At 42.2% G+C, this 23,175-nt stretch overlaps 1 protein-coding gene across 2 annotated transcripts in view; it reads right to left on the bottom strand.

The window, feature by feature from the left end:
* Positions 1-22,574, bottom strand: part of USP31 (ubiquitin specific peptidase 31) — a 101,645-nt gene extending 79,071 nt beyond the window's left edge. For both annotated transcript variants that reach the window (XM_047839523.1, XM_047839522.1), the window contains exon 1: positions 21,798-22,574. In XM_047839523.1, the coding sequence (XP_047695479.1) occupies positions 21,798-22,424 (627 nt within the window). In that variant the 5' untranslated portion in view covers positions 22,425-22,574. The remainder of the gene's footprint in view (positions 1-21,797) is intronic.
* Positions 22,575-23,175: the final 601 nt, after the last annotated feature.

The following is a 23,175-nucleotide window of genomic DNA, read 5'->3' as shown; positions in this document are numbered from 1 at the left end:
CACCTGGGGGCAATCCTATACTCGTAGGTTAAGCATCCGACTTTGGCTCAGGTCACAATCTCAAAGTTTGTGAGTTTGAGCCCCGCATCTGGATCTGTGCTGACAATCAGAGCCAGAACCTGCTTTGGATTCTGTGTCTCCCTCTCTCTCTGCCCCTCACCCGCTTGTGCTCTGTCTCTCTCTCAAAAATAAATAAACATTAAAAATTAAAAAAAAAAAAAGGAAAAATAGTGGGAATCAAGAAACCTGGGCTGGATTTCTGGCTCCGCCACAAACCACTGCTTGTCACAGAACCACTGATTCCTGATTTATAAAGCGAAGCAGCGGAGTTGGCCATCGATGACACCCCTGGTGTCCCAAATCTTCACCTAAGCTCTTCCCCCAGAGTCCCAACAAGCGATTTGATTTTTGCTTTGGGTCTCATCTGACATTGCTTTGGTTTGCCTTTTATGATTTTTTGCATAATTAAACCTTAGTTTATTTTTATTTATGTCCTAAAATCAATCCTTTTGTGTTTTTGCAGTTTTAAAAAAAGTTCATTATCGCTGGAATAGGTCATCTATAAATAGGAACATTGCTACAATCTGAGAATTTAAATTTGTCACTTCTATGAAAAATAAATATGAGCCTTTTTTAATTTTTATTTTTAAGTAATCTCTACACCCAACGTGGGCCTCCTGAAATCAAGAGTTGCATGCTCCATGGACTGAGTCAGCCAGGTGCCCCAAATATGAGCCTTCTTAAAATCAACCTTGCATATTTATGTCTACTTTATAGAATGGGGGTATGGCATTTATTTGGAAAAACATGAACTAACCTATTGGTTTAAATCCTATACATCCTACTATGAATAAATTTGACCATCACTCCAATTTTCCTTTCAGTTAGGGTGATCCTTAACTTCCAGTTGCTAAACAATAAAGGTTAAACAAATTTGTAGAGCTTTCAAGTTTCATAAAATTTCTCTTTACCCTTCAAATAAAACCTTAAGGTTTTAATAAAACCTTAAGAGAGCTTTTTTTCCCCTTACAAAGAAAAAAAAAAAAAAAAAGGAGCTGGAAGCATGGCCCAGGAAAGAAAAAGAATTAAATCTCTCTACCTGGAACGGTAAAATCAGACATGAGGTTCTTTCTTTCTTTCTGTAGAGCCCTAGTACAGAAGCAGCAGAGTCCTGGGCTCCAGGGAAAAGACAGAAACTGGTTCAAGACACACTTTATCTGATCCCAGGAAGAAGACAACAAAGCATGGGGAAGGGACATGGCGGTATTGATTTGATCAGGAGCTGGGTTTACCCTTTCGGGGAAAAGGTAGCTTGCCAAAACTCACCAAACCAAATTATCACTCACCTTCCATGATTCTATGCCAGAAGAAAAGGAGAATTTATTTCCAGTGATTCTGGGTAAGAAGCAGAAGAACTTGGGAGGATAACAGTACTTACATGTTAAGAGAAAGATGAGATGTGAACAGATGAGTTCAGAGATGGCATCTAAAAGTGAAATTTGGTTTCTGGACTGTGCTGGAAAGAACAGAATAACACTTGTCTTGAGAAAAGTTTCATCTTTTGAATCTGACTTTATGGACAACTACTAAGTTGATGAAGAATAATTAACCAAAACATAAGGGATGAAATTGGTGCAAATGGATGAATACTGCAAAACCAGACATGACCCATGAAAAACAGTGATAGAGAGTGCCCATACAACAGAGTTCCATACCAGGGTACAGAATGCAGCCATGCTCAGAGTTTCCTGTGTCCTGAATCCATTCTTTGCTCCTTATCTTCACCTCTGGTGGGGAAGTCTTTTCACATAACCAAGTTAGGCCGAGAGGCCCTCGGTATTAGCCAGTATTAGCCAGCCGTGGCAACAACAGACCCCTGAAAGAGACTGTAAGCCTCCAGACTTTCACACATACTTTCCCTATGACTCGAATGCCCTCCACTCCCATTCCTCAAATGCATTCCCTTACTCTCCTTCCTTGGTAGGATGGAGCGGGGAGCTGGGTGGGAGAGGACAGAGACAAAAAAGAAAAGAAACAACAGGAAAGGAGCTTCCATCCAAGATGGAAAGACAACTCAATGAGAACAGTAGAGAATGCCACACGCAGCCTGTTTGTGTGTCCATGTTTGACCACAGGGGAAAGGGAGTTATTTCGGGTACAGAGCTCCTTCATCGTTCCAGACAAAAGGGCCTAACAAGGGTGACTTAAGTATAGCTGTTCCTTGTATACAAGTTCTCATGATTCAGACTCAGGAACTAAACAGATTTGGACAGCAAGAGATATCTGCACTGTTAAAAGATTAGATTTGGATATTAAACAGACTCACATGTACCATAAAGACTTGGTGGCAGAGACTCATTGCTGAAATAGAGATTAGAAAAAGGTATATATCTTCTCTTTAAAAAAAAAAAAAAACAAACGCTATAATAAGAATGTTAAGAAATGGTTACTGCATTCCAAAAAATTACAAGTAAGGTGGAAGTAGGGTCAAGAGTATTAGAGATGGGATGATAGGGAGAAAAACAAATGGAACCCCAAGTGGTTCATTCAGATGAACAATGAGCAAACGTGTCACAACAGATCCTAACGCTATACTAAGGTAGAAAATACAGCAGCAAGAGAAGGCCCCCAAGTGTATAAACAGTGGCTGGAAGTTTCTGCTAGAAATGCAACAGAAACAGAAAGACTAGATTCTGAATACCTGGGTTCAAGTCCTCTTTCCACCACCTTTTACTTCATGTGTGGTTTCTCTGAGCCTCAGCTAACTTTTCTGTAAAATGGGGGTGAGAATACTTTTCTAAAAGAATTACTGTGAAGCTTTAATGAGATTTATTTTACAAACTCTATAAAAGCATTTCATAAACTCTTAAACTCTACACAGCTTCTATTATTTAAGCTGCAAAAGTCAAGAAAAAAGAAAGGAATTATCCTATAGAAGCCTGGAAAATGTCAAAGAGAAAGAAAAGCACTGGCTCTTGACCCCTGGCTGCACATTAGAATCATCAAGGGAAATTAAAAAAACAACAACAAAACAACGAACTGGGAGCAGCCCAGAGACACTGATTTAATTATCTACAGTGGGACCTGATCATTGCTAATTTTTTTGAAGTGTGATTTTTTTTTTTTAATTCTATTTCTATGTGAAGCCAAGACAGAAAGAACATGGTCACAGTGGAAAAGCCTTGAAGTTTCACTTCCAAAGGCACTAAAATTTACAGGAGGCTCTTGTCATAACTATATTATATCGCTTATTACACTATGCTGTATTTGTATCACCAGAACATATAATCCATCTGCCTCCACCACTAGACAGTGATCAAGAAGGTCTTATTCAATATTATTTCCCCAATATCTAGCAAATGCAATACATGAAACAAACAGTAATAGTAATGGCAGTTAATAATTGAGTGCCTATAAAGTATCAGGCGTTAGACTAATTACTTATAGGTGTTATTTCTTATAAAATTAATCCCCCAAAATTCCCCATTTTGTTAAGTATTATTACCATTATTTATAGACAAAAAAACTTGGGCTCAGAAAAAGTGAAATAACTTGTCCAAAGTTACACCGTTCTTCAACCTCCTCTAATTAAAACAGCCTTAAGGCATTTTTGTCCATAATGCTTCAATAAATGATTTTTTTCCTTATATGACTCAGGATCATACAGGGCTTGGTCATTCGGTATGTCATTTCTCAATGCAGACATAAAACATATGTTAGAAACTGAACTACAGCTGTACCAAGCCTGAGGCTTCTGGGAGTTTATTTGCTTTTAAATAAATCCTTGTTAATCAGTGTTTGTTTTGTTGTAATTTGCATTTTTCCTATGACTGAAATATGACCCAGAAATAAAAATGGAGTTTATCTAATTGAAATGTTATTATTTGAGGGGTAAGGAGGAATTTGGACTATGTCAGAAGATCAAGTTGCAGCATGTGAAGAACTATGTCCTGCCTGAATGTCCCAGGATGCTAGAGAAAGCAAACAATAGAGAGACAACAATCTGGCTCTGGAGAACTACATCTGTCTCTCATCAAAAAGTGTAAAGGGGAGTGCTTTCACCTTAAAATGCTCAAGCTGTTCTGCTGGTGGCGATAAATTCCGATCCAGTCCATCCTTTCCAGCACACCCCAAGTGGCCAAGCCTAGCCAACTCCAAGGTTAAAGTCAGCTCAGGTTGCCAAAATGTGTTTATGTATCTAATCAAGTAATTTAAGTAACTCAGGAGTATCTTCTTTTTGGTCTGTCATTATCCAACATATTTCTAAGATTCTTGCCAGTCACAATAAAATAAAGCCTTTTAAAAAGTTTGTGGGTTTTTTGTTTTTGTTTTTTAGAGGAAGGGGGAAATTTTGGCTAACAATACAGTAAAAAAAAAAAAAAAAAAAAAAAGCATACATCTAGTCCCAATTTACCCAAAAGGCCATCATCATATGGGAGTGTAATAATCTTCAACAGTTAAAAGTCGAAACAGATATTCTGGAACCCCCTCTCCTTGCTAGATGGGATGCTGCTTGATTCATGAATTATTTAATAAAACTAATTATATCTTAATTTTTTTTAAGTCAAAACAGAAAAACTAGAAAATTCATCTAAATATCTAAGAAACTACAGGAGTGCCTGGATGGCTCAGTTGGTTGAGTGTCTGACTTCAGCTCAGGTCATGATCTCATGGTTCATGGGTTCCAGCCCCGTATCAGGCTCTGTGCTGACAGCTCAGAGCCCAGAGCCTGCTTCAGATTCTGGGTCTCCCTCGCTCTCTGCCCCTCCCCCACTCACGCTCTTTGTTTCTCAAAAATGAATAAACATTAAAAAAACTTAAAAAATTACCTAACAAATTATTTTTTTCTACAGTGGAATTTTATAAAGTTTTAAAATCATTGAGAAATTAATATGTAATACAATTAAGTGAAAAGAAGATGCAAAACTACATATGAACATGATTTCAAACTTTTAAGATACATTTTTAAAGACCTTTTTGTCTTTTATCCTTCAAAATATACAGCAAAACATTAACAGTCATTGCCTCAGAATGGCAAATTTTAGGTGATCTATCCCTTTCTTCCTTATACATTTCCATATTTCTGATGTTTTCTAAAATGGTTTTGCTGGTAACAACGACCAGGTCGACCAGGTGGAACTTAAGGGGATCTTACGAGAGCACACCCCGGTATTTTGGCCAGGGAACCCAAATCTTCTGCACAGAAGATGGGGCTGGCAAAACACAGATATGTACCTTATTTGTAGTTACGGCTTTGGCCCCAAATCCCAGTGAATCAGACTGTACTATGCTGAGAATTTCTTTTTTCTCTAATAGACAGACCTAAGGAGCCTCAAAGCAGTTTTCTGCCTAGCGTAATCCTAAACTCAAACCCATACCAATCTTTGGATCTTATCACTGGAGGAAAAAAGTGACAGCGGCTAGCATCAAAGAAAATTGGCGGAAAGAGACAGGAAAAGAGTTTACGTCCACAGACACCCACCAAGGGCCTTTTTAAGCCACCGTGGCTTGCCAGGTAGGAGGTGAAAGCTTAGCCCTAGGAAGAGAAAAAGACAGCCCAGGATCAGCTTCCTGATCAAGTGGACAGAAGCAGAGGAGGAACATAGGCTTGGCTTATAAACTCAGCACGTGGCACTGCTCACCAGCCCAGTGGCCAAAATTCTTGGTTGAGTGGCACTGCTCTTTGGGGTGGAAGTGAAGTGCCCTGTACCCCCTTGGAGGTAGAACAGGGTGAGAGAGACAAGAAGTAGGGAACACATAAGGTCAAGCCTTGAATTATGCTGAGGCTAAACATGCATATATTTCTTACATAACCTGCGTGTGTACGTATGTATGTAATTATACACAAAGAGACAAAGCATGCATCCTCTTCATTCTGAATATATTAGTATCTGGTGATAAACAGATCTCAAGTTTTTAATTTTTGTTTTTTAAGTTTATTTTCAGAGAGACAGAGACAGCATGAGTGGGGGGGGGGGGGGGTCAGAGAGAGGGAGAAAGAGAGAGAATCCCAAGCAGGCTCCGTGCTGCCAGCAGAGCCCAATGTGGGGCTCAAAACCAAGAACCGTGAGACCATGATCTGAGCCAAAATCAAAAGTCGGACGCTTAACCGACTGTGCCACCCAGGCGCCCCCTGAAATGTTTTTGACTAAACAGTTTTATAAAGTAATCCAAAATATTCTGCAAATAATCTTGTTTTGAAGCATTATTGTTACTGCATTTTGATAACTGAAACATCAACTAGTAGTAACCAAGAGGTATCATTCAAAACAGATCCAGCAAGTTTCACTACAAATTGTGTTCATATTGCCATAAACCCGAATGCCATCAACCCAATTATATCTTAGCTGGCTGACGATGTTTTCAAGTCACAGGCCTGCCATGTCACTTCTCCACACCCAACACTGTGTAGGCCTGAAGGTCAAGCCAGGTTGACTCCTGAGCGGCAGACAGGTATGGTCTCCAAATCAATCCTGGCCTCTGCCAGTTCTTTCAACTCTCACCATGAAAATCAGATTGCATAAAAACGAGCATAGGGACTCATTCTGCCTCTAGGTTTTCCCTAACAAAGTACAATTTAGAACCTTCCCAGCCTCAGCCTGGTCTGGCCTGACCAATTCTAGTTGGTTCAGGCCTTGGTCATCTGACGGTAGAAGGGGAAGGCTAAATGGAAGAGCGTGTGAATACACAGAAAACAAAGGGAAGTCTGTGAAATCAAAACAGGGTAACTCCCCCCTAAGTTATCAAAATGTTGCTATCATATGGGTACACTTCCACTCTAAAGAACAGATGAAGCTGTCCTACCTCACTAGTAATTTAAGACATCAAAATTAAAACAATAAAATGCTATTTTCTATTTATCAACCTAAAGATTTCTATTTTGCAACAGTGGGGTACAACAGACATTCTTACACACTGCTAATGGCACAACCTTATAAAATAAGGTAACAATGTAACTTACGGATCTTCAAACTAAATAAGCATTGACCCAGGAATTTCACAGAGTATATGCTAAAGAAATAATCAAAAGTAACTGTAGTTTTCTTATTGATTCTAAGAATTCATATGTTATGAATAATCACCATTTTCTGCTTGTAAAAAAAAAAAAGTAAAAGATTTATGTAAAAATTATTCATCACAATCAGAAACATCCAAAAATAGGTCATCATATACCTTCATACAATGATCTGGAGTTTTGTGACAAAATTAATCATAATACAATATGAAATGAAAATCACATGATGTAAAAGTGTATATACAGTTTGATATCAATTATGTTAAAACACATCCAGAGGGGGAAAAAGGCAAGAGACTAATACCAAATAACTTATATACATTTTCAATTTTCTTTTTTTAATGTTTATTTATTATTTTTGAGAGACAGAGAAAGAGAGAGGGAGAGAGAAAGAGAGCGCGAGCAGGGGAGGGGCAGAGAGAGAGGGAGACAGAATCCCAAGCAGGCTTCAAGCCGTTAGCACAGAGTCCAATGCAGGTCTCGAACCCATGAACTGTGAGATCATGACCTGAACCGAAAGAGACTAAGAGTCAGATGCTTAACCAACTGAGCCACCTAGATGCTCCTCAATTTTCCACCTTCAACCTTTTATATATTTTCTAAGTTTTCTACAATAACTTGGTAACTCTTACCAAAATAGATTTTATCTCATAATGAACTTAAGCAGAAGAAACCACACACATACTTAACGCAAACCAAAAACACAATGAGGGGTGCCTGACTGGCTTAGTTGGTGGAGTACGTGACTCTTAATGTGCAGGGTTTTTGTGAGTTTCAGCCCCATGTCAGGGGTAGAGTTAGAAAAGAAAAGAAAAGAAAAGAAAAGAAAAGAAAAGAAAAGAAAAGAAAAGAAAAGAAAAGAAAAAAGAAAAAAAAGAAAAGAGAGGAGGGGAGAGGAGAGGAGAGGAGAGGAGAGGAGAGGAGAGGAAAAGAAAGGAGGAAAAGAAAAGAAAGATGTCACTAAAAACAAAACAAAAAACCACACAGTGAAATACCACTTCACATTCACTAGGATTGCATTATTTCATTTTGTTTTTTTTAACAGGCTCTATGCCCAATGTGGGGCTTGAACTTACAACCCTGAGATCAAGAGTCGGAGGTTCTACTGAGTGAGCCAGCCAGGAGCCCCCAGGACGGCTTTAATAAAAGACAGACAGTAACAAGTGTTGCCGAAGATGTGGAGAAACTGAAATACTCATGCAGTGCTGGTATGAATGTAAAATGGCGCAGCCACTGTGGAAAATAGTTGGACAACTGCTCAAAAAGTTAAACGTGGAGTCATAATATGACCCAGCAATCCCACTCCTAGGCATATACCCAAGAGAAATGAAAACATATGTCCACACAAAAATTTGTGCATGAATGTTCACAGCAGCGTTATTCATGACAACCAAAAACCTATGTCCCAGGCTTGCTCTTACAGGCTGGGCTAGTGAATGTGTGAGCCAGCTGGTTGGTTTTTCCTGCTAAAATGTTCCCATCACTCAGGTGTAAAGGAACCGATGGCTATCAAACACCTTGATCTGTGAAGCTGGTATCATACAGCAATGAAAAGTTAAGTAAGGAAACTGAGGCTCAGTGACCAGCCCAAGATCTCAGTTGCTCCAGGATTCTCACTGTATTCAAAACTCATTCGTTCAGATTTTCAAAAGGGAAGGGGCAGACCTGCCCCTTAGCTGCCCTCACCCTCCTCCTGGCACTATCCTCTGATACTGACAGCCTGAAGCCTGAACCAGAATGGGGTATCACCAGGAAGTGGGTGCGGGCAGTTACAACAGCCTAACCAGCTGCCTGGCATCACAACAGAGCCTCAAAGGGTAATAATCAACAGGTCTCCAACCTGACCAACCCTTCCTCCCGCTGGATAGATGATAAAAAGCTGCCAATGCTCCTTCCTCTCACCCCGCCTGTAGGGAAACGTAACTACTCTCTTCTTTCCTTCCTGCCACTATTAAAATCCTGATATTGACTAGTAGGTATTTCCCAGGAGCTACTGCTTTTAAAGGAGTTTGTCTTCTCTTTAGACTCTAAAACGAGGGAGATTTACCAAGTTGTCACTACACTCTTACAAAGGGACCCTTATTTTGGGTAAGATTAAAGAATGTTCCAAATTCATGTATCTTTAGAATTACTAGGAGCACCTCGTGTCAGTAGCAGTTCTGTTATTCTTCTCCAGCTATAGAGAGCTCTGGACCTCAAAGAAAAGGCTGAATCTCCTCTATCACAGTTTAAACACAAGCCTTTCCCTGCCTCCCTCATCGCTCAAAATAAAGCAGATACAGAAGTTAATTCCCTGCCCGTTCACTCACTCATAAAGATGCATACAAAAGACAGGACCGGTTACTATGGGAAATTTAGAGAACCACAAAATTAAAAGTCTGTAGAGATGCCTCTGTTTCTTCATCTGTAAGACAGAAATAATAATTTATGTACCTACTTTACACTATTATAAGGAATACATAAAATAATCAACTGTGCAGGGCATGTGGTAAGCACTCATGTTACCTATAGGAAAGGCTATAGGAAAAAAATTCTATATAATGTGCTACCATTTATCTAAATAAGAGCAAATATGAATATACACACAACACACACATATACATACACACAAAGCAAGAAAATTAATTTGCTTATATTAAAACAATAAAAGAATAATTCATAAAATTTAGGGAGAAAGAGAATAGGGTACAGAGATCAAAGACAGAAACCAGACTTCTCTGAATAGATCTTATGTTGTACATTTGACTTCAGGCCATGTATTTTATTTTTTACATAATTATGCAACAAAATTAAATTTTCAAAAGTAATCCTTCAAAATCAAAAAGAAATAAATGACTTTAAGTACCTAGTTGGTGACAAATCCACACTGAGAACTATTCCAAGGGACCTTAAAATACAGGAATTTGAGGGACGCCTGGGTGGCTCAGTCTGTTAAGCATCCAACTCTTGATTTCACCTCAGGTCATGATCTCAGCTCAGGTCACCATCTCATGGTTCATGGGTTCGAGGCTCCAGGCTGACAGTGCAGAGCCTGCTTGGGATTCTCTCTCCCTCTCTCTCTCTCTGCTCCTCCCCATTAATGCTTTGTCTCTCTCAAAATAAATAAATAAACTTAAAAATATTAATAATTTGATTATACAGACCCAGTAGACCATGTCCTACAGACAAAACAAAAAAATACCAAAAATAAATCTTAAATATTTTTCAAGCACACATACTACTGGTGGTAGTATTGGGATTATTATCCTGAGACTTATGAGGACTGTAGGATAATGCCAATGAAAAATTACACTGTGCTGGGAACAGGGTTTTCAGCTTGGGAGAAAGGAGAAACAGATGCAAGATCAAGGAGTTAAAGAAAAACCCTGAAACCCTTAAAGGGAATTATCAGTAAGAATTCATGATTTTTTTATGTCTTTAAAAGAAGTTACATATTTTCTAGCTCTCTCTACTTAGAAGACAAAGAAACCACATGCACTCCTAGGGCCCAGACTGTGGCTCTCTACCATTTGCCAAAAAAGGCAACCAGGGATCCTTAAAGAAATCACTGATCCCAGATCTGGGGCAGGAAATGTGTTAAGATGAGCCAGAATATCTTCCCTGGATTCTAGTTTGACATCACAGACTACTAATATCATGTCAGAAGGATTCAGGAGCCACTTCTACTGGACACAAATGGCACAATTTGGGCGTCAATTAGGCTAACAACTGTTACTGAAGTACATCAGATATACAGTTAAATCCATGAGTTCACATGGTTTTAACAAAAAACTCACTAACCACATTTGGAAATCAAGAAATTATTTTGAAAACCAAAATTAGGGGCGCCTGGGTGGCTTAGTCGGTTAAGCGTCCGACTTCGGCTCAGGTCATGATCTCACAGTTCGTGAGTTTGAGCCCCGCGTCAGGCTCTGTGCTGATGGCTCAGAGCCTGGAGCCTGTTTCAGATTCTGTGTCTCCCTCTCTCTCTGACCCTCCCCCATTCATGCTCTGTCTCTCTCTGTCTCAAAAATAAATAAACGTTAAAAAAAAAATTAAAAAAAAAAAAAAAGAAAACCAAAATTAAAGGGGAAAAAAACCTAAACCATTTATCTTGCCTTTCTTCTCCAAATTTATGTTGGGGTAACAAAGTAATTGATGAGGGCAGAAGTCGCTACAGAAGTGTTCTACCTAATAAGAATGTTAAAATTATAACATCACCATTTTTCAACCCTTAATGAACTAATGGATCAAGGAATAATCATCAATGTCTACTAACATAGTAAGAGACTCAACCAGACATTATAGCATTATAGGCTTCCTGATAGAAGTTAACAACACTACCAAAAAAAAAAAAAAAAAAGAAAGAAAGAAAAAGAGAGAGAGAGAAACCTCAAACCTGAGTCTCATTAAGCCTCTAAATCTACCATTTTACAGGAAGTATGGGAACAGAACATTTTAACTGAAACTACCGGAATACAACAGGCAAAATCAGACTTTGGGAAGCTCTATAGCAGCACTCTTCAAAATGTGATCCACAGAGAGATGCCTGTCTGTGAACTTTTTGCCACCAGTCATGGACTGGTAAGTACAAAAGATAAGTACAAAAATTGAGAGTTGGCATTCAGAAATACTTAGAGCAAATTAACAGTTTTATGTCTATTGAGTCCATTTTTTTTTTTAACAGGGCTAGCTTTATGTATGCCTTTTATTTCATTTTTCTGGAAAAGCTTAAATGCCAAGCTAAGAAATGTATGCCATATTTTGTATATAAAAGAAAAAGTAAAAGCAATTTTTGAAAAGAGAAATAATATAATCTCGGATAAACTTTAAGATTAATCCAGCAGCAATAAAAACCGGCCATTGGAAGAGACAGTTTAGAAATGGGGAAGGGTACTTGAGGCCAAGTTAGAATGACTACCTTCATTATCACCATCTGCCGTTTACTGAATAGTTACTATGTGCAAGTTTCTACACTAAACTCTTAGTTGTACCTTTTCATTTAATCCTTGTAAAAACCAAGCAAGGCTCTGCTACTTACTAGCACTGAATCCCAGTATCCTAATTTCAAAAATGGAATACCAATGCCTCTTCACAGGTCTGTAGTGAAGATTTAATGAAAAAATTTATATGAATGTACAGTTGACCCTTGAACAATGTGGGCACTCACCTCCATGCAGTCAAAAATCTGTGTATAACTGTGGACTCCCCCAAAACTTAACTACTAATAGTGAGAACTGCCAAGTGATCACTTTTTTTTTTTTTTTTTTTTTTTTTGGTTTATTTTTATTTTTGGGACAGAGAGAGACAGAGCATGAACGGGCAAGGGGCAGAGAGAGAGGGAGACACAGAATCGGAAACAGGCTCCAGGCTCTGAGCCATCAGCCCAGAGCCCGACGCGGGGCTCGAACTCACGGACCTGTGAGATCGTGACCTGGCTGAAGTCGGACGCTTAACCGACTGCGCCACCCAGGCGCCCCAAGTGATCACTTTTAATTGTGATATACAACTTACTGAACAGACTAAATGCTCACACAGAGATGATTGGCATCACTTGGCATTTTAAGTGGATGCTGGCAACACTTGAGCTCAGCGCAACAGCCAACAGGAGGTGGCCATGAAAATATTACCGGTAGTACAGTATGTACTACAGTTAATTCCTTACAGCTACGATTTAATACTACATGTCTGTACCTGTTTACATTTGACTATAAATGGTGCCACGTACACTCTGTGTGCTTAAGTTTTGACATATTTTAACTTTTTATAATAGGTTTGTGTATATTTTATGATAGTAAATGATAACACAGACTAGCATCTACATATATTTTATGCATTCATGACATACCTAACTTCTACTTAAGTTTTTCTATATTTCTAGGCCACATAGTTCATCTGCAAGTTTAATTGCCACAAATCCCCAAAATTTTTTCACGTGTGTGTGTGTGTGTGTGTGTGTGTGTATTTTTAATTCAACATATAGGTGGACTTGCACAGTTCAAACTGGTATTGTTCAAGAAATGGCTTTGTAAATGATATGGCCCCACACAAATAAATGGTATTTTCATTATGATTATTACTGTTTCTCGAATCAATCAGATGACTCTGTCTTGCTTTTAAATATTAGAATATCTGGGGCACCTGGGTGGCTCAGTCAGTTAAGCATCCGACTTCAGCTCAGGTCATGAACTCGCAGCTTGTGAGTTTGAGCCCCGCATCAGGCTCTGTGCTGACAGCTCGGAGCCTGGAGCCTGCTTCGGATTCTGTGTCTCCCTCTCTCTCTGCCCTTCCCCTGCTCATGCTCTGTCTCTGTCTCTCAAAACTAAGTAAATATTAAAAAAAAATTTTTTTTAATATTAGAATACCAAGGAGCACCTGACTGGCTCAGTCAGAAGAGCATGTGACTCTTGATCTCAGGGTCACAAGTTCAAGCCCCATGTTGGGAGTAGAGATTACTATAAATGAATGAATGAATGAATGAATGAACATAAACTTGAAAGAAAGAAAGAAAGAAAGAAAGAAAGAAAGAAAGAAAAGAAAAGAAAGAAAGAAAAAGAATACCAAGAATTCAAGTCAAAGAATTTCCTGAGCTGGTGATGCACTTACAGAAGTTCTTGCAGTGGAAGCAACAAAGGCATTTCCCAACCAGTCCCATGAAATCTTCTAATGCCTGAACTGTTTGTTTGTGGTCACATTGTTTGCTACCATCCAAGCTCAACAACCGGAGGGAAGAAGCAACAGATGTTCAGTGACTGGCCAATTCCTCTAGGAACTGCCACAGTCCATGGCATAAAACAATGATTTCTAAATGAAGAAAGATCACAGTCAGATGAAAGACAAGATATCTCGATGTGCTCCACTGCAAAAATGTTGTTTGTTAAACATAAAAGGTCATTTGAGGAACAGCCAGTGAAGGATTAATTAGCAGAGCAAACAAGAGTATTTTTGAGGGAAAAAGCTACAGAGGACGGAACTTTAAATTACCCAGCTTTCAATGATTTCTTTTCCACTATTATATATAAAAGGTTTTTTGTGGAAACCATGAGGTCATTGTTTTCCAGAGTCTTTACTATAGGAAACAGCTGTGGGGAACTACACAAACAGTGAACACTGCCCTATTTAGTAGCCCCTCATTGTGACAAGTGTATAGAGGGGGACAGGAAAAATCCATCAAACCACACTCTAATAACAAAACAAAAGCAGAGTCAAACTAAAAACTTTAGGCCACACAAAGGATGACATAAAACAATTAGTTCAGAATAAGCCTCTGTAAGTCAGGACAAGCACCTGTGTTATTACATCTGTAAATTCCAAGAACAGCTCCTTTCGACATGGGTCACTAAAAACTCAAACGATTCATTTTGCACAGTACCTGATATATGACAGACATTTGACAAATTTAACTAAAAAAAAAGTCTTCCTAGGACTCTTATGTTATATACTGTATGACCTGTCCAAAACTGAATTTACCCGCCCACCTGCAGAACTGTTCTGCATTCTGTGCTTCTGGTCTTGAACACTGCCATCCCACCACACCCTGCTTCAGTACCTCTGAGTTATGTTCAGTTCCTCCTTCTTATTCACTCTTCACACACCCATAAAGCTGCCAAACACTGTCAACTCTGCTTCAAACATAGATTTTATATACATGCTCTAAAGTCAGAGGAAAGGAACAAAAGGCAAGGAAAAGGAAATAAATAAGCTGAATCCACTCCAATCCACTACAGCGTATGTGGCTCCTTCAGAAACCACCCCCAAGACTCTGCTTAAACTTGTCCAGTGATAAAAATACAATTATGTGAGACAGCTCACACAATACGCAGCTGAATCCAAGTCTACACACCTAGTCCCAAATTGCACCACAGTTCCTGTCTATCAAGACTCCCTTTCTTAAATATCCCATGATCACTGACCCCATGTTCAATTTAAATGCATGATCTTTTCTGCCCCTTGTGCTCCACAAACCACTTCCCATTTCCAACTATTCCATTCCCATCAAATGATTCCCATGATTTTCTCCATACCTCAGTTCTGAAACCTTGGTGTTTACAACTCCATCCCTTGGACTCTCCCTAATAGTGTCATAATGTCCTCCAAAATGTCCCTTGGATTCACCCTTTCCTCGGTTCATACTTATGATTGTCCTTTTCCTGCAATTACTTTCTCCTCCATTGGATTCATTTGTGCTCACCATCAGACCCATTTTTCTAAAGCATCCTTTTCATCAAATTAGTGTCTGCACAGCTCAAGAAGCCTATATTGAAACACTACTGATTGCAGCCTCAAGGCTAAACTGTTGTGACAGACTTTCAAGGCCACCCACAATTTGCCCTTCTCATCTCATTCATTTGTATTTATTTCCCCTTCTCTCCAAATCAGGGATTCTCAACTGGGGCAATTTTGCCCCCCAGGGGACATTTGGCAATGTCTGGAGACATTTTTGATTGTCATGGCTGGGGTAAGGGACTGGAACACTGCTAAACATCCTACAATGCCAGGATAGTCCTGCCCCCCCCCCCAAAAAAAAAACTGACCCCGTAAAAGAAAATAATTTTTAAAAATGGCAAACAAGGGCAGTCACTAATAAGAGGAAGCACATGTCAGCGGGGGTAGGCCTTAGCATGCACCATGGATGGGTCAGAGAATCTTGTCCTCTACTACTCTTTGCTGGGCAATCCAGCAACGTGCAGCAACATTTTAAATGCAACATTTAAATTCCCTTTGACTAAGCAGTGCCACTTCTAAGACTCAGTCTTTAGAAAATGAGACTTGGTGTATACTGAAGGATTGGCTATAATGATTAAAAACTTTATACTACTGGGGCGCCTGGGTGGCTCAGTCGGTTGAGCGGCCGACTTCGGCTCAGGTCATGATCTCGCGGTCCGTGAGTTCGAGCCCCGCATCGGGCTCTGTGCTGACAGCTCAGAGCCTGGAGTTGTTTCAGACTCTGTGTCTCCCTCTCTCTGACCCTCCCCATTCATGCTCTGTCTCTCTCTGTCTCAAAAATAAATAAAAACTTTACACTACCTAAACACCCACCATTGGGCTTCTATACCACTGCCAAAAAGAATGAGATGGGCTTGGATGTATCAACAAAAAACAAGGAAAGCCATGCTACCCATGGGTAGGGCAATAGGGGAAACCAAGTTACAGAACTATATGTGGAGCATGAGCCCACCAATGTAAAAGATCTAGACATGTTTATATACACAACTAAGTGGTCTGAAAGGATTATTTTTAAGGCCGACTTCCCAAAGTGCCTAAGTCTGAGAAGCAATGGCATGTATACAGCGTTAGCTGCAGCTACCTTATTTTCACTAAGATTGAGCACCAGAGTCTTAGTGGAGGGAGAACATTATACATTTCAGCACACCCCACCCTACCTCTTTATGTTTTATGTTGAGAATTGTATTTCAGTGGTTGTAAAAACAAGGTCACAGAAGCACGGGTGTGCTTCGGTGTGTGCATCAGCAACGCAGAGGTGATGAAGGCTGAAGGCATAGCTCTGGTTCTGTTCTCTCGGTCTCTAGCCAGCAGGGGAACCACATTCCCTTCATCCAGAAAGGCTGAGGCCATTCACATCTCCCCCTAAGTCTAAAATTTGACGATTTGGTTACCTCCCTTCTCCTTCAGAGATGTGGAGCTTCGCTACAACAAAAGTGACAGCACTGGACAGAGAAGGGAACTGATCAGGAAGACACATACTTTATACTTGGCCACAAATCTAAATGTGACCTACACAATTTTTTTTCTTACTTTTCAAATGAATTTAAGGGGCACCCTCAAATCCGAATACTCCTTGGGAACCACTGTGAAATATCAATATACTAAACATTTTCACACAAACCAGGAAAACTTAGATCATAGGTCGGCAGCATAAAATCAGAGCCTCCAACATGAGTCTATGAAAAAGTAAGGTGTGAAACTGAGCCAGTATAACCCCAATTGCTAGCTTATCTGCTACTACTCATTTATACATTTATTCCCTTTGTAACCTGAGAACTCTCACTCATAAATAGGCACCACCAGGCACCGCAGTTCAAGGAAAAAAAAATATGGAATAGAAATTTCTATTCATCAATTATCTTTTGTTTTACGGCAAATTTAGAAGGAATCCCCACAGTTCTATTATCAGTAGAGAACTCTGTTCTAGTTGTTTTTTGGCAGCACAGTTTGAAAACTGCTGCTATAAAACGTATCTTTGTTACTTGAAAGATGACCACCCATCTCTTTACTTGCTGTGCAAGGGCACTGAGTACTAGAAATCAGCACGTAGGAGAAACTGGAAGCACACACACTAGCATCCTACTAGTTAGACAATAAGCTCATTTCCTCTTAAAACAGCATTTTGAGCATTCAGCTTTCAGACTGATTTATTTTCTCTCCTTGTTTTACCAAGATAATGGTCCAAGGATCCTGCCAGTGAAGTCAAATTTTACTCTAGTGCTGCTGCAAACACACACACACAGAGGAGAAAACGTAACACGGCAAGCATTCTAAAGGCTGGGATACTAAGAAAAACGCCCTAAGAAGGCACAAAACATTCCTCCAACAGAGTGTTTTTCAGTCTCAACCTAACTGGCATTTTGGGCTGGATAACCAACCCCTTACTGAGGGGAGCAGAGCCAGCAGCACCCCCACCCCAGTTGCATCAACCAAGTATGTCTCCAGACAAGGCCAAATGTCCCCAGGAATGGAAGGGTTGGGAAGGCAAAAGAGCCCTGGTTGAGAACCCTGCTCTACGAGGAGGAGAAAAACACCTGCTTAAAAGGAGAAAAGGATATACCTGGCAGCCAGAGAAGTTTCTTAAAGCATACCAAGGTTGAGCCAGTCAATCCATTTCATTTTGGAAAATGAAAGGCCAACCTTAACAATCATCTAGCAGCTCATCCAAAACCAAGAATCTGTCTACCTGGCAAGCTCCTAAACCTCAAATAAATCAAAGTGGTTAGGAATCAAGAAAGAACTCTAATTGGAAAACTTACAAAGAAAATCATTAGTAACTTAAAGTTTTAAGACGATAAAAGCATACTCAAAGACACACTAAGTGCTTTTCGAGACCTCAAGGCAAACTCTCAAGATGGCAAATTGGTTTCATCTTCTCTGCCAACTCCAATCAACTGGTAGTGACTGCCTGGAGCCCAGAATTGGGCAGGATTCTGAGGTTGAATGTGAGCTCAGGGAAAGAGTATCTGCATGGAACACCAATGTCTGACACATACAGGCAAAGGGCCGTGGTAACACGTATACCTCACACTCACCTTCTTGGTGTTCAACTCAACTTTCTTTATGCTTAAAATAATACCCATCAAATTTGGCTGTAATAAAACATTTTGGGGGGAAAAAGTAATCCTCCACAGTGTCACTAGGCTTACCTAATTCAGGGGCAAAAAGAGGAGGAGGAGGAGGAGAAGGAAGAAGGGGAGGAGGAGAAGGAAGAAGGGGAGGAGGAGAAGGAAGAAGGGGAGAAGGAGAAGGGGAGGAGGAGGAGGGAGGAAGGAGGAGGAGGAGGAAGAGTCTGATTCTACCACTCTCCTGCTTAAAAAAATCAGCCCTGGATTCTCAACTTCCAGAGAACAGTGTCCAAACCAGCATAGCCTACAAAGCCATTCACAATCCACATAACATACTTCTCCCAGAATTTCAGCACCCCCACTGCTCTTCATGGTGTAACCAGCCACCAAATGTCTGTTCCTCCAAAACCGCATGCCCTTTCACGCCACCCCCTCTTCTCTGCCTGGCTAATTTCTCTTCATCCTGCAGACCACTTCTCTGTGATGCTTGACTTGTTCTCCAGAGCAAGAGTGTTCTGTGGACCATCAGCATCACCTGGGAGCTTGATAGAAATCTCAGAACTTCAGGCCCCACCCCATCTCCACCAAATCTAAATCAGCTTTGTGACGAGACGTCCACGATTACGTGCACAGTAAAGTATAAGAAGTGATGTTTTGGGGAATGTACCAAGTCTCACTGGACTTAGTTCTTCACAGGCAAGTACAGTGTGTTTCCGAAATAAAAGTGCCTCACACTTTGGCGGGCTGCCCCTGAGGCAAACTCCTCCTTTATTCAACTTCTCTATTAAGCCAAGAAAACCCAAATAGCCACCTTCCAGCCTCCATGGCAGCCAGAGGTGGCCAACTGACATGGCTGTAAGTCAATGAGATGTCAGCAAAAGCCTGCTGAGGGGGCGCTTCTGGAAAAACTTACTTTCCCAGTGCCTTCCTACCTTGACAAACATTAAGGATAAAAAGCCAAAGGGACAAAATAGCCAAGGACAACAGAGAGGAAACACAGAAAGTCTGAGACCCTGTTGAGCTCTTCAAGCCATTGTACATTAGAACACCTACCTCCAGACTTACTGTGTGAGCTATTTCAACATCTTTATTGCTCAAGGCATCATCATTGGGGCTTCCTCTTTCTTGTGCTGAATGCATTCCTAACTGATTGAGTAAACCCTTAATAAATGGGAAGTGAATGAATGAATGCAACGTGAAATCTACTAAGGGTTCAGAAGATTATATTTTTTAAAAATAGGGCCTCTAAGAATCTGTTCAACTTTGCCAAAGCATGCTTAAAAATCAGCCTCCGCATTTCTAGAATTATTGACCCATTTCTGTTCACAGCTTTTTAATGGATTAAAAAAAAAAAAAGACAACCTTTTAAAAAGCAATGGAAATGTTCACATACAAAAATGCTGGAGGAATTGATTTTTATATTTTGGAAAGAGTAGAAAACCAAACTTAAAACACTGGGTTCTGACCTTGAAAAGTTTGCAATTTGCTGTGGCTACTGACAGGCAACTATAAGCAAAGAGGAAAAAAGAGAAGAAGAAAAAAGACTTACAGTAGCTGGTTGGTTGCCATTCTCTCCTACTTTCTTATTTTGAGATCTCTGACACTGATCTCATTTTTTTCCAGTCCCTATCCCAGTCAAGTATTTCCATTCAAATTTCCAAGATCAAACAGCAGTCATTTTTTCTTTTTAAGAAAAACAGAACATAAATAAATATAAATAACATGTATTAAAAAGAGGAGGGGTGCACTGACAGTATTGTTCCTCAACAAAGTAGGTCCTCAATCAAGTGCTGAATCCTCAGATCATTTTATATTTTAATCAAATCATTTATTTTTACTTAAATAAATTTTAGAAAGGCACTTTCACAGCACCAATGAAAAACCAGTACCATTTGTCACAGATAGAAGACAAATGTAAAAACAAACACAATGAAAACATACCCTTATTAAATCCTAGCTACTGCTGTCTGCCAAGGCCTCTAAACTTAGCTTGTTCTGTTTAAAAAACAAAACAAAACAAAAAGGTGGGGGAGTGAGCATGAGGTGTTAAAGTCAGGCTACCACCAAGCTGAGACCTTCCCTTGGGCATAATCAGGACAGACAGAATGGAAAAGGAATTAACTTTCTCACTGTGTGATTTCATTCTATTTAATACCATACCCATGTCCCACCTCAAAGTATCCCTCCTGCAATCTCAAATCATCTTCCCCTCTTTTTTGCTCAAAATAAGAGCCCATCTCCTTAGTGCAGCCTAAATGGCCCTACACAGCTACCACTCAGCTCTCATCAGAGCTCACCACGCCTCCAGCTCCACCCGCAGACAGCAAACGGGGACCCAAGGGCCATATCCAGTCCACTGCTTGTTTCTGTACGGCCAGAGAGCTAAGAACAGTTTGCAGAGCTAAATATTTGTAATCAATCTGATGATAGGGAACGCTAATTTTGAACTCCAATTAAGGTAAACACTCCTCCCATTAGTAGACCTATATTACAAAATACAGTATTCACTCACCATATTTTTATTTTAGTCAATGAACATTTTGTGGAAGTTTGTTTTTTCTTGTTTTTTAGTACCTACATAAGAGCTTCCATTTTGCATCCTGACCATTTACTATATGGCCCTTTACAGAAAGAGTTTGCTGATCCCAGAGCTACACTGTTCCTCAAGTGCACCAAGCTCTCAGGCTTTCACACTTTTATATACCTGGGAGGCAATTCCCCCTGACCTCCTCAAGGCTGGCTCTCCCTGGTTACTCAAGTCTCAGTTCAAACCTCGCCTCTTCCAAGAGCGTCACCCTAACCCTGCCCCTCCCCATTTAAAGTAGCCTGCCAACACATCAATCACATCACCAAGTTTTAATTTCTTCAAACCACTATCTGATATTACCTCCTCACCTTACTAAAATCTGTAATGATAAAGAGAATAAACGCAGCAAACATACATGGTACTATGCACAATGGAAGCGATTTGCATACCAGGTTGAACCTAATAGAAGTGCCAATCTGTAAGTCAAAAACGGTCAAAAATGGGTAATCTCACAGGGTTCAACCCAACATATCAACTTGTTTGCAGCTCACAACCACCTATGAGGTAAGTACCAGATGATGAAGCTGGCACAGAGAGGATGAGAAACTTGCCTGAGGTCACAATGCTAGTAAAGCATTATGGCAGAACGAGGATTTGAACCCAGGCTCAACTTTCCCACCCCCAAGAACGTAAGTTCAATGAAGGCAGGAGGTCTTGTTCATTGCCATATCCCTCCAGGGCCCGTCACAGGGCCAGGCACGTAGTAAGCCCTTAATACTCGAAGAATGAATGGGTGAGTCTCCCTTACAAACAGTGGCATCGGTCCTAGACTCGGGGCCCACACCTCTTTAGACCCGTGCGCTGGTTGGCCCGCCGCGCCGCCAGGAAAGGAGGAATGGAAAGGAGACCTGGGGAGCCGGGTGCCCCAGGGACTCAGGGGGCAGGACCCCCCTCCTGGGGGTGGGGACGCGGCGGGGCTCACCTTGAAGTCGCGGCTGTGCTGCGGGGTGTACTCCAGGGTCCAGAGGGCCCGCACCAGGTGCGCCAGCTGCTCGGTGACCTCGCCCTGGCCCTGCGTGCCGCGGCCCACAGGCTGCTCGGGGTCAGGCGAGGGCTCGGGCCGCCCCGCCCGGTACTGGCCGAGCGCCAGATACTCGGCGAAGAGCTCGGTGTTGCTGAGACACTGCAGCGTGGCGTTCATGAAGCACGTGTTGCCGTGGTTCCGGAGCCCCGCCACCCCGGGCACAGGCTCGGCGGCGCAGGCGGGCGGCGCGGGCGAGGCGGGCGGCGGCGGACACGGCGGCGGCGTGGGCGCGGCGGCCGGCCCGGGCGGGAAGCAGCTGCGGAGGCCGCCGCGGTCCGGGGCGGCGCCCTCGGAGCTAAGGTGCGAGAGCGTGGACAGCGTCTTAAGGACGCGGCTCATGAAGCTGCCCACCGAGCGCGCCGACGAGGGCGAGGCGGGCGCGGCCGGCCCGGGCCCCGTGGGGGCCCCCGCGCCACCGCCGCCGCCCGCGCGGCCGCTCCGAAACAGCCGCTTGCTGAAGGAGCGCTTCTCCTTCCCGCCCGCCGCAGCCGGCGGCCCGGGCCCGGGCGCCGTTACCTTGGACATGGCGGTCGCCGACGCTCATCACCTCGTCCGCCCGCCCGGCCCGCGGCCCCGCCACGGCCGCCGCCGCATCCCGCCGCGCCGCGCCTCACCGGGCCGGGGGGCTCGACGCCCCGCACACCTCAGAGCGCCGCCGAGCGAGCCAGCGAGCGAGCGGCGGCCGGCGGGGCGGGCGGGCGCGCGCGCGATCCGCCCAGCTGGGCCGCTCACGTGACCCGCCTCCCGGCGCCGCCCGCCCGGCGCAGAAGCCGCTGTGGCTGCCATGTTTATTGTGGGAATGGATGTGCCCCTCCAGCCAGACGAGATGACTCTCGGCCCCGGGGCGGTGCCGCTTTGTGAAGTCCAAGAGAGGCCATGTCTAATGTGGGCACGGTCCCAGCAAGGTGGACAGCCCTGGGCTCGTGCCCGGGGATGGACCCCAGGGGTGGGTCTCGGTCTTCTGATCTGATGGCGGAGGCCTTGAGAAAGTGCGGAGATCAGGTTGCCGCCCCTTACCAGACCGTGGAAGACGTGACGGATATGGCCCTGAACAGTTCTGAGCAAGCCAGTCCTGCCCGGCTCCCGAGGGACCCGGACCGCCTGCGCGCCTACCCGAACGCCATCACCGAGTCTGGCACGCCCCAATAGGCTTGTCTTCCAGGTGGCACGTTGTGGTCGCAGTGAAACTGTATACTCAGAATTACCTTCCTTTGCAGACCTGCCTTTAAAACCCCGCTGAGCTCTACCTTCATTCATTCATTCAACAGACGCCAGG

This window comes from Prionailurus viverrinus, chromosome E3, assembly GCF_022837055.1.
Source record: "Prionailurus viverrinus isolate Anna chromosome E3, UM_Priviv_1.0, whole genome shotgun sequence".
NCBI classification, from domain to species: domain Eukaryota; kingdom Metazoa; phylum Chordata; class Mammalia; order Carnivora; family Felidae; genus Prionailurus; species Prionailurus viverrinus.
This window is presented reverse-complemented; position numbering and strand designations above follow the sequence as displayed.